The sequence below is a fragment of the Haliotis rufescens genome, unplaced genomic scaffold (assembly GCF_023055435.1).
Source record: "Haliotis rufescens isolate VD_foot unplaced genomic scaffold, xgHalRufe1.0.p SCAF_33, whole genome shotgun sequence".
In the NCBI taxonomy this organism is placed as follows: Eukaryota; Metazoa; Mollusca; class Gastropoda; order Lepetellida; family Haliotidae; genus Haliotis; species Haliotis rufescens.
Window position 1 is genome coordinate 3273168 of NW_025964035.1, and position 12677 is coordinate 3285844.

The 12677-nt window shown below is 39.2% G+C and overlaps 1 protein-coding gene across 4 annotated transcripts in view; it reads right to left on the bottom strand.

Moving 5' to 3' along the window:
- Positions 1-12394, bottom strand: part of LOC124117207 (paired amphipathic helix protein Sin3a-like) — a 53369-nt gene extending 40975 nt beyond the window's left edge. For 3 of the 4 annotated variants that reach the window (XM_046478971.2, XM_046478970.2, XM_046478969.2), the window contains exons 1-3: positions 12280-12394; positions 4492-4595; positions 1297-1418 (exon numbers count right to left, since the gene is read on the bottom strand). In XM_046478971.2, coding sequence (XP_046334927.2) covers positions 1297-1418; positions 4492-4518 — 149 coding nt within the window. In that variant the 5' untranslated portion in view covers positions 4519-4595; positions 12280-12394. Of the gene's footprint in view, positions 1-1296; positions 1419-4491; positions 4596-11190; positions 11254-12279 lie in introns of those variants that run through there. The other variant, XM_048380866.1, reaches the window with a different exon arrangement.
- Between the last annotated feature and the right edge of the window lie 283 nt (positions 12395-12677).

Here is a 12677-nt window from a genome sequence, read left to right on the forward strand (position 1 = left end):
TTACATGCTTTAGCAGTTGTTTGTCGCTTAACGCCACACTCAGCAATATTACAGCTTAACGACGTCAGTCTGGAAATAATCAAGTCTGGACCAGACAATTCAGTGATTGACATCATGAGCATCAATTCACGCAATTGGGATACAATGGCATGCATCAATCAAGTCAGCGAGCCTGACCACACAATCCCGTTAGTCGCCTCTTACGACAAGCATAGTCACCTTTTATGCCAAGCATGGGTTGCTGAAGACCTATTCTACCCCCCGATTAGATTCTTAGAAATCTTCATACATACAGCGTATGACACTTCAGCCAGTCAGCCAGTTGAGAGAATTTTTTTAATATAAACAAGAGTTTGCCACTCTCGTGGCTATATCCTCCGCCCCTGTTGCAGAATTTATGACATAATTAAATCTAAACAAACCCTAACCTTTTTTAACCGAGGTGGAACTTGTCATGGAAATTGTAAAAAAAAGAAGAGTTTGGAACCTAAGTCCATCTTGTTGCCATGGAAACGTAAAAAAATAAAAACTACTAAAATTTCTAAATAGCAAAAGGCACCAGTTCAGCATGTACTACACAGACCTACAAAGTTTCATGAAAAAATATTGAACGGTTCCTGAGTTATGCTCCGGAAACAAAACTTTGTTGGGCGGGGATAAAAATGTATCCACATTTGGATGAACACTTTCTCAATTCTAAAACTTTTGCATTTGAGTGTGTTCCGGGATGAAACATCACCTAGCTCACTGACCAGTCAAATTTGAAGGTCATTGTAAGATACGCCCATCAGATATTTTCTGTCAGATTATTCATATTCAGTTCTTATTTGTAGCAAAACTGAAGCATTGAGAATTGGCCTCAATGATTCTAGTCAACGAGGGTCAACATCACTTGATTTATACTTGTCCTCACCACATTCTGGTTGTCACAGGCTAGCGGCATAGCGTAAATTCGAAAGCTGGTTATGCGTAAGGACAAAATAAGTGAGTGAGTGAGTATGGTTATACGCCGCTTTTAGCAATATTCCAGCAATATCACGGTGGGGACATCAGAAATGGGCTTCACACATTGTACCCATGTCAGGAATCGAACCCGGGTCTTCGGCATGGCGAGCCAGCGCTTTAACCACTAGGCTACCCGACTGCCCAGGATGCAATAATGTTCGTCCAGTAAAGCCAAGGATTGAGCCCGACCAAGAAGAAGCATATCTGATGTCTTTATCTCCAAAACAAAGTTAATTGGCCTGTTCCAAATGCAAATACTAAAAGCCAAGAAGAAATCTGTGTGAAACTCACGTTGTAGTAAATCCCGGGATGGGGAACTGCATGGCGCTATTTAGACTCTCGGCAACCTCCCCGTACCGAGGCCCGCTAGGGGCAACAACTCTTGGAAACGATTCGTTAGAATTGACTCTCCGCTGAAAAAGAAAAACAAGCAATGAGCAAGGGTGTCATTGACTGAAAATTTTAGCATTCAACCGAACATATGCATGATATTGTCATATCAATTAGTAACACAATAATTATTCTGTTTATGCATAGATAAACGTTGCCTACTTAGAGCTGCAATTAATCAATTTAATGCCACATATGAACGAGGCTGATTCATTAAGTGCTTAAAATTGTAAGTTGCCAGTGGTAGAAATTGACACAAGTCCCATTGCCCTTGCCAAACTGCCCAATAGTTAAGGTATCATAAGGACCAGTATTTGCCATTTCTAAGGGGTTTGCTATATGTTATCATTATAAGGACTCATGTACTAAAAGTTCTGTGACCATGGTGACTGTGAATTATAAATTATTAATAGTATCAATACTCATAAATTTGTATCGATACAACATCAACAACAAAAATTACCGATACATCGTCATGGCGATCAACGATGACAGTTTGTTCCTTGTACATGTTGTAATTAGAAAAGGAAGCAATATAACTAGGATTTTCAACACAGTACCCGTGACAGGCAAATTGAAGACAAAACAAATATTATTTAATCCTAAAATTGTATTTGTTTAAGTCCTTGTTTCTTGAAGCTTAAGTATTCTATCACTGCATTCAATGTAGAGTTTCTAAAGTATTAGCATAAGTCTAGTTCGAGACTTGTGAAATTTGTGAAATATTTCTCAGACGTTTACCACTTTGTTGAAACCCACCAGTACGGGTACGGTGCTGACAAACCTAGAAACATAATCGGGGTGAACCATGTTTCCGATCCTATGATCATAGGTTTCTGGCGTGCCCAAGGGACGCAACCCTGCACAGCAAACCGCGGCGCCTTAGTGAGTGAGTGAGTGAGTTGGGTTTTTAACGCCGCTTTTAACAGTATTCCAGTTATATCACGGCGTGTCAGCTTAATGTGGGAGGAAAGCCCGAAGTGATGCAGGTCTCAGACGTTTACCACTTCGGTGAAACCCAGGAGCACGGGTATGGTGCTGACAAACCTAGAAACATAATTGGGGCAAACCGGGATTCGAACCCACAATCATAGGTTTCTGGCGTGCCCAAGGGACGCAACTCTGCACAGCGAATCGCGGCGCCTTAGACGACTGGGCCTGTCGTGTCCCCAGGGCCTTGTTATGGTTCAAGCGATCAGTGGACCATGGTGAAACATTGCTAACAACTTACAGTACCTTCAATTAAAACATTTTAATTTCAAAATGAGAATTTTTACAGCCATTTGCAGTTGCCTTTTGAGAAATGAATCTGTTACAAAATCACCATGGTTACCATGGTTACAGAACACTTGGGAAATAACTGTTTTTAACTCTCACTTGAATAATTATAATCATGGTGAATTATTAATAAAAACTATCAAAACAATCAGATAATACATTTGACAAGGATACTGTTTACAAGGGGCAGATTGCTTTAGATGAATGGCTATTTAACACAGACCTACACAGACTCCTAAAGAGAACCTGGGAATAGTTCAGTACAGCACGGGCATAATCTAGCATTCTTCCAAATTAAACAGGGATCCTTTTGGAAATTTAAGTTTTCTGATAAAATATTTGAGGTCAAAGAACTCAAAATGTTTCATTAAATACAATATCATTGTTTGAAATTAAGCATCCAAGTCAAGTCAGGGCTTTATCTAGCTGCTGGCTCGTTGGATTTGACCAACTGTGTGTACCCCTGTCTAGGATTTTCAAACTAAGACAAATTTGAGGACAAGCAGCGTTAGAGTGAGTGAGTTGGGTTTAACGCTGCTTTTAACAGTATTCCAGTTATATCACGGCGTGTCAGTCCGAAGTGATGCAGGTCTAAGAAGTTTACCACTTCAGTGTAACCCACGAGCACAGGTATGGTGCTGACAAACCTAGAAACATAATTGGGGCAAACCAGGATTCAGCAGCGTTAGAAACTAACAGTTGTCTAATAGACCACTAGTTCTTATAATGATAACATATAGCAAAACCCTTAAAAATGGCAAATTTCTACTCGTCCTTATGATACCTTAACTATTAGGCAGTTTGGCAAGGAGTATGGGACTAGTGCCAATTTCTAACACTGACAAGTCAAGGAAAGACCATAATTTTCTTAAAAAGTATCAATTTTTGAAAATTCAGGGGCACATTAAATAATCCAAGCATTTCATTTCTAAAAGGCAAAAAAAAAGGAAACTACACATTAAAGCCTTACATTTGTTCTGCTATAAGCAGGATAAGTGAAAGGAAATATGATCTGCCACAAAGTTACCATCTACCTGTCCTTTCTTGTTTTCAATAGTCTCGGTCTAGTGGATTTTTGTTAGCTTCAAACCTACTTGGTAAATTTGTAATTCCAGTTTAGGAATTTTTTACTGACACTTGCTTCAGACTTGGGGCAGAATATCATCCTCTGTAAGTGGTCCATGTAATAACCCTAACTGCAGGGGTAGAAACTAACAGTTTTTGTCCACTAGTCCTTATAATGATAACATAGAGCAAAACCCTTAAAATGGGCCAATTTCTACTGGTCCTTAGGATACCTTTACTATTGGGCAGTTTGGCAAGGACTACAGGACTAGTGCCAAATTCTAACGCTGCCCTAACATCAAAAGTTAAAGAGAGAAGACTCCTGCCCATGGTGGACTAGCATGGTGAGGTGAGTTGAGGTGAAATGTTGTTTAACGTCGCGTCCAAGATTATTGCACTTATATAGCGACGTGCCTGTACGTGTGTGTGTGTGTGTGTGTGTGTGTGTGTGTGTGTGTGGCTGCTTGTACTAGTCAGGACTGATGCCGATTTATAGTGCTAGCTCACTGAGATACCATGCCGCAGTTTAACATGAATAACCGACTCAGACACAGTATACTGACTACGAGCCGACCAGTCCTTGTTTTAGCCCCTTAATGCAGAGTGCCAGACAGGGTAACAACAAGTACCATCTTTTAACGTCTTTTCGTATGACGCGGTCGGGGATCGAACCATGGACCTTCCGCTCTCCGGGCGGACGCTCTACCACTAGACCACGGTGGCGGTCGGACAAGTATGGACGTGAAAGCGTACCTGTTCCTCGAGACGACGGTGCATCATCTCTTGGTGGGAGATGGATGAGATGAGGGCAACACGATAAGACGAGGGTAGTGTGTGTCACCCGCCAACAGTAAGATCTGAAACAAAACAAGCACCTGTCAACAACAACCTCACTTACACAAGCCCTGGCAAAAAAGATTGATAAAAGGAATTATCGTCGATTTGAAGAAATATTAACAATTATCGACATGAATTATATCGATAGCCAGCCCTAACTTAAAGTTACACCATATTAAATAAATAAATGCCTGCCCACCTGCCAGCCTGTTAAGTTATTCGTCATATTAGAGTGAGTGAGTGAGTATGTTTTTATGCCACTTTTAGCAATATTCCAGAAATATCACAGCGGGGGACACCAGAAATGGGCTTCACATATTGTACCCATGTCGGGAATCGAAACCCGGGTCTTCGGCGTGACGAGCAAACGCTTTAACCACCACTGGGCTACCCGACCGCCCCAGTAAAAACTTAGTATTTTCTCCAGTCATAAATATTGATAATGGACTAAATCAACCATTGGTAATAGTTGTTTGTTGACGCCGCACTCAGCAATAGTCAAGCAATATGACAGCAGTCAGTAAATATTCAAGTCTGTGCCACACAGTGGCGTGAATGACATCATGGGTATCGAGTGAGCCTAGCCACCCGATCCCGTTAGTTGCCTCTTACAACAAGCATTGTCTCTTAATATTCACTATCTCTGCACAGAATTTCCCTGGTTCTCACGAGTAACCTGATTAGACAGCTATTTAGAGCATAATCTGAACTGAAAACAAAGCTATTGTCATGATTGTAGCACATGGAGCTAGGGTGTTATCACTATAAAAATGGAGATAGTTGAGGAATGAATGTCACCATACTCCACACTAGGGCTGTTACGATTCACTCGTGTATTCCTTGATTGGAACTGTATCCATTCATGAATTGAATTCGTTATTCGTTGCCACTAGAATCGAATATTTATGAACATACAATCATGTGCATTTACACAAAATATCCATAAGAACATATTATATGCATAGATTTCTTCAAAAGACAACACTCTTATACTATTTAATTTGATACTATTGTGGTCACTGGTCATTGTCGCATTTGAGCAGATACTAGCACCTGGATAAGTGCAGTATAGAAATTTATAATATATATTAAATAATAATTAACAAACCATGTCAAATAGTTTGTTCTTATTGCTTCACTGAACATAATAAATACATCAACTGCTGACTTGTTATTGTATTCTTGAATTAATATTCCTATTCGTTTCCGTATATTCGTGATACAAATTGTATTCGCTTCATAGTGTATTCGTTGCAGCCCTACACATCTACCATCAAACTCTGCAACAAAAATTAACCACAGAATTTTTTTTTTAAAAATTGGGACTGATTAATGAATGAAAAACCAACAAGTTAGAAAGATTGTTTTTCAGAGCTCTAGATAAGCTTTTGGTTATTTGTGTATTTTACCCATGGGTTTGATTTTGATTGGGTATCCACAAGATTTAGAGGGTATTCAATTTTTTTGACCCACCTGTTTCTTGACAATCTCTGTAAATCATTTAGAACTATGTGAATAGTAGTTAACCCGTCTGCGTCTGCTTGCGGCTCCTCCGGATAGCCATTTTTTGTTTACAAAACCTAGCATTGTGAGAAAGGCGGTATTGTTTTAATTACTAAACAGCGACTAATATACATACGACATGCACACTGACTAGGCACGATGTGCTTTTCAATTGGCATCTATCAGTATGTGACTTGTCTGCATATTTCAGTTTATATAATGCTTATTCCATTTGGTTTTTTTGTCAGTCGGTCTCGTAAAAAAGCACCTGGCCAAGAAACCTTTCTCTTATCATGCTTATCTTACCTTTGTGTTCGAAAACCAGTCATACTCAAATTTAGCATCGCACTCAAATTCATTGAATAGATCTGGTTAGTTTGATTGTTGTTTAACGCCGCACTCAGCAATATTCCAACTATATGACGGTGGTCTGTAAATAAATGAGTCTGGACCAGACAATCCTGTGATTAATATCATGAGCATCGATCCACGCAATTGGGATCGATGACATGCATCAACCAAGTCAGCAAGCCTGACCACCCGATCCCGTTAGTCGCCTTTTACGACAAGCATAGTCACTTTTTACGGCAAGCATGGGTTGCCGAAGACCTATTCTACCCCGGATCTTCACGGGTCGCATTGAATAGAATCAATATAACTGGTGAATAATCAATCAATGGTCGCAAACTCAAATCAATCAATCATCAATGAAATTGAGACAAAGGTCCTACATGTGAAAACCAGTTGATTTGTTACTGTCACGTAGTTTTCCCCCACCTATTTATTTCTTCAAGGAGTTTAAGCTGAAGCTATACAATGACAACACTGTTAAAAATCAGAAAGTCAAATGTCAAACTTTTTCAAATGTGTCTCATGACTAACCAGTAATTGTCCACAAAACATTGATCTTTGAACACACACAATACCTCTAGTCTAAGCTTTATTCATCATACTCCTTCCCTAATCCCGGTCTAATGTCCAACTTTGCCTTGCCTCGAGGATAAATATATATTTTTAGCGACTTAGTCTCGAAATATTTTTAAAAAAAGGAGAAATTCGTGACTGGACTTTGTGTGAATCACAAAGATACTGCAGAGATGACGTCATTGCATTGAACACGATAGTGCAAGAATTAAAACCAGGTAATTTTCATACGTTTCTTTATTTGTTGAAAGCTTTGATTGATAAAAATTAGTGGGGACTGGTGATTTTTGGAGTTGCCAGTCCTGAACACAAATCCAGCGGGAACACTGCCTTGGCGCAAAAAAACTGGGTATTTGATGCAACCAAAGCAGATTCTCCATTGCATCAGTTATGACACAGATTATTTAGTCTGTCAAAATTAATCATTTCATTGCACTATGTTGGAATATTAAAATCTGAAACGGATAAAGTAAGACCTATATCAGCTTTGTTTGGAGCTATAAAAAGCCCACATCTATGAACAGAACAGCCTACCTGACAAGCTATCTGTGGCAGCCAAACAGAATTAAGTTTCTAGACTTGCCTACTGGGGTGGTTGTATTTGCTACATCACAGAATTTCCACATCAAGAAAATATACCTCACAAATTCCAAAATTATTAGTGGTGGGACGATACACGAACTGTGCGATCTGATACGTATGATGATGCCTTGCTCACGATCCGATACATATCGCGATACTTGCATGTGCACTTATTTGTGGTGCGTAAGCCATCTATTTCGTAGACAGGATTGCCAAATACCTGGCACACTAATGATTAACAGCTGGCAGTGTCAGGTATGGGGCAATGGATGAAAATATTTTTACGTTTTCACTACTCATTTTCACTAGTTATTAGAGTTTGGTGTAACACTTACTCAGGAAAACATTTAAGGCAAGAATCAATACTTTTTACTTAGTGTGCGACCAACATCGATAATTGAATCAAGAAGTAAAAAATTGCGATCCACCGATGCATTGTCCTACCACTAAAAAGTATGCAGCATAATGCGTACATAAAAAAGCCGAAGTGTCAATCCCGCCTAATTCTTCTTAATTTCAGAAGTTTTCGATCACATAATAATATGACACTGACAAAATCTAGTTCTGTTTGCAAACTGAAACATCATGGACTTGATAAAACAACGAATCATGATACCTCAAAGTGCGAGACTGCACGCTGACCATTATACATTGATGTTTGCCAGTCAACTGACTTGTTATTGTTCCAGATCATGGTTTGTGGTTAAGGAATAACATATACCGTATTCCACGTAATAAGCGCCCAGGGCGCTCTCAAAATTACAAATAGGGGGCTCTTATTAGAATATTATTTTGGTGAAAAAAGTTCGTAAATTTCGTGGTTTATGCTGACAGCCTGAAATGATTATCTACGACAGATATATTTTTCCAGAATTTAATTGCCAATGATTAAGGGTGCATATAACACACGAGTGCGTATTATACGCGAAAAAATAAGTCTTGTGTACATTGATCAATCGGAAGGGGTGCCAATTGGGATTGTTCACTAGCCAGTATATTAGCAAATATCGCCGTGGCGCTTATTAGAGCGGGGCGCTTATTACGTTGAATACGGTATAATTGATTGTGTACAGTACAGATCGTAGCAAGTAACATGTGAAGAGTTATGATATTGTTTCGAAGATGCAGAGCTACAGCTAAGCTGCGTATTTGCGTAAAATACCCCCCAAAATATTCAAACGCATGCATTAAATGAAAAACTCAAATGTATAAAAACAGCACCTGTAAATACCCAATGAAGCTTTTTCAGCATGCGTACAATGGAGCTAATTTCCGAAACACAATTATGAGCTAATTGACTTTCCGAGTCCAGCCTATATATTTAGAACAGTTATATGCACCTAAAACATTATTTCATTTTTTTATTCTTAAAATGTTCACTAATTTGCGGAAAAACCCAATAGAGTGATGAATAGATGAGTGGAAAAATATTAGTTACCCAATGAAAAATGTAATAACTCAATTAAAGTCGAAACCCTAGAGTAAAAAGTCAATTGCTTAAAAAATTATCTGGAGCTCGGAGATGCTTTCGGAGTTCAATCTACAAATACCTGTACAATCTATGTTAGCAAGCTGCCAGTCTGTGATGGATGGTCAACACATCACTTCGAGTTCAGATTTCATAGCCAAGATATTAGTGTAAAACTCAACTCTACATCTCAACTGGATGATGATTCAATATTCTGTCCAAATCAATGTTCAAACCTGATTATTGAACGAATTATCACTGTCATATATTGGATCCACACACACCCCCATGATCATGCATGCAGGCACATTAACTGTAACCGTGAACCAGAGGGCCAGTATGATAATTGATTGAAGATTAGCGTAGCAGTGTAGTACAGTACAACAGGTTTAAACATGGCCTACCCTAACCCTAAATATCATGAAGGGGTTCTCATACAAGACATGATGAGACTCTCTTCTTGAGGTACTTAGTTGTATAAAAGTGAGAGAGTGAGTTTGGTTTTACGCCACCTTTAGCAATATTCCACCAATATCACGGCAGGGGACACCAGAAATGGGCTTCACACATTGTACCCATGTCGGGAATCGAACCCGGGTCTTTGGCGTGACGAGCGAATGCTTTAACCGCTAGGCTACCCGACCGCCCCAGTTGTATAAGAACTTTCCGTTGAGTATGTATGTGTATACAATTATGTTTTTTGACATCACAAGCATCAATCCACACAACTGGGATACGATGATATGCATCAACCAAGTCAGCGAGCCTGATCACCCGATCCCTTTAGTCGCCTCTTACAACAACCAGTCACCTTTTACAAGCATGGGTTGCTGAAGACCTATTCTAACCAGGATCTTCACAGGTTGTATACAATTACAGTCAAGTCATGTTAATCCGACAGTCGGCTTTATCCGACACTTATGAGAACCGATTAAATCTGTGCTATTTTGACCCGTTAACCTGACAGTCACGCACTCCCACACACCTAGTTTGCAACAAATTACTGAAATCACTCATTAATCAGTCTCGTTAATCCGACACAGTCATCAGCGTACTGTTTTCCTCTGCCCACGAGTACACAGCCCGTGTTTAGATGCGAGATGAGTCGGCTGGTAGCTGCATATTACAACATCTGCAGAGATAAACTTGCTTAAAAAAAACAATTAATGCTTTAAATAAAGAAAACAGGATTAATCACATGCTTAGAGGACCTTAATTTCATTAAAATCTGATACAAGTTCTCACTATCGCCGAGGACATCCCATTAAAGGTCACGTCGTGAACTAGGACCGACCAATGAAATGACTAACAGGAAGTCAACGTTAGCCACTAAGAAAGAAGCTTTCTTAAGCTTTGCGGTACCAGTTTCAAACTTGCGACTTCCATTCCAGACTATGCTTTTTAGAATATCTTGAATAAGTCATACAATCCTTAACAGTCGTTTTGAGTTGAGCTTTAGAGGTTGCATGATTAGAAACATATTCCGCTAACAATGTAACATAACAATATGAATATTTCATTTATATTTTTTATTATGTATCGTTATCTATTGTGTAGTTGTCCGATTTTCGATCACGAACAAGGATACAACTTAATTTCGTTTATCAGACATATTAGTTAATCCGACATAATCATATGCAACCAACCATGTCTGATTAACGGGACTTGACTGCACGTACCTGAGATACATTCGTCTAAGTTGTAGTACCTGTGCAGAAATTCCAAACAGCATTTGTGACGAACCATGAGAAATGTGTATCACAATATGAAAAACGACCCTTAGTTTATGAGCACAATGGGTAGGCTATTAATCCATATTTTCGAAAAAGGTCCCATCGGTTTCTGTTCCTAGCCCTAAATAAGACTTCATACCTATCAGTGGCGCTGCAATGAACACCACTCTGTCTGTTATTTCACTGAACAGCTGAGAACAAATAGTAGGGTATTAAAGAACAAACAAAATATCAATGAACAGAAATTGTCTTCGAAATTTCACTACATGTCGTATTCGCAGGAAATCCACCGGAAATTTGCATTGTAAACAATACACATCGTTATTGGAGAACTATTCGTGTGTTTGGACAAAATATTCCGACGTTAACATATTAAATAACTAAGAAACGTGAAAACTACAAAACCTTAGTAACTTTCAAATCCATTGTATCCTATCCGTGGACAAGTTGGCTCGTCGAAATTTCTGGCACGCAGCCAGTCACAATAACCTAAACATCATGGCTGACAACAACCTGTGTCCCTACGGATAATCAACTGTTCCAAAAACCTATCTCCCCCATCTGCTTATGTTTCGAGTCTGGGGTATAAGAACGACCCACCAAAAACAAACAGTTTTGTGATAGGCTGTTTGTCTAGTACTTATGGATCAATATTTTTAAAATTTTAGCAAAATATGTACCCGTTGTTCTTCATGACAGCTTCATTTCGAACTGGTGAAAATATGGACTCGTCCATCGTAAACTGCTGTTCCTGAATAACCACACCACATTGAACCATTCCCGCTAAAATTCACCAAACATTTCACCGTTTAGTAGATTGAATCATATTTACAAACGTGACAGTTGCCTCAAATCATGCAGTTTAATGTCCCAGTCGGACAAGGAAATGAATAAAATATCTTTGAATGACCATGGAAGACTGAATTTGATCAAAAATTAACCCGTGTAAGGAACAGATACGCTCGTTGGGAAAGAATGAGATTTTGCGAAGCATTCCACAATCCGCATGTAGCTCAAAAGCCACCAGATTTCAGTACAATCACAGCAGTCCCGTGCTGAAATGGTTCAAGAATAACTGCAAGATACTGATATTGACTAAAAAATTAACTCTGATGCACAATTTTGACATTTCCCGGATGACTTTATCGTCGAGTCCGGACGAGTCCATTTCAATCAGCCACACAGACACATATTTTGACAGACCTGTCAAACTAACCCTAACGCTCGATTTTGTTAATATACGGAAATCTGATTCTGTAAACTCTAATAAGCATAGGGCTGTTCTTGGTTTAGCTATTGGTGACGATTTTACAAAATTACGGGAATGTTTAGGTCCATGTAGGTCGCACAACATTGGGCGAAGGTTGTTGTGAGGGGCTTTCCTACCGCTTCCGCAAAACACTGCAAATTCACAAACTACAACACCATCGAACCCTGACATATAGATGCAGGTAATCTAAAAAGCATTCATAGTTTGTAAAATGTTTTACTTACCGTAATATTCACGAAGATGATGCTGATAACAGCAGATTATCCACAGGGAAATCACCGCGGCTACCCCATACAAAGTTCGCCTATGCTATTTGGGTCCCCCTGACGTCATTACGATTTATCCAATCAAATTGTCAGAACCATTTTGAACGTCATTGCGGGAAACACAGGTAAACATTGCCACTTCCGGGTCATTGAGCAGGTGCCCGACGTTCCCAGCTTATCGTTGTAAAGCGTTACGCCCGTTTTACTACACTTTCATTCATAAGTCATATGTCGTCGTTTTACTTTTATATGTTTAAACGCGTTACAATATGAAATAGGTGAAAGTTGAAGAGTGAACGTAGTATGCTGTGGCACGTTTGATGTTAAGAGTTTTATAGTTAACACTGAGAGATATA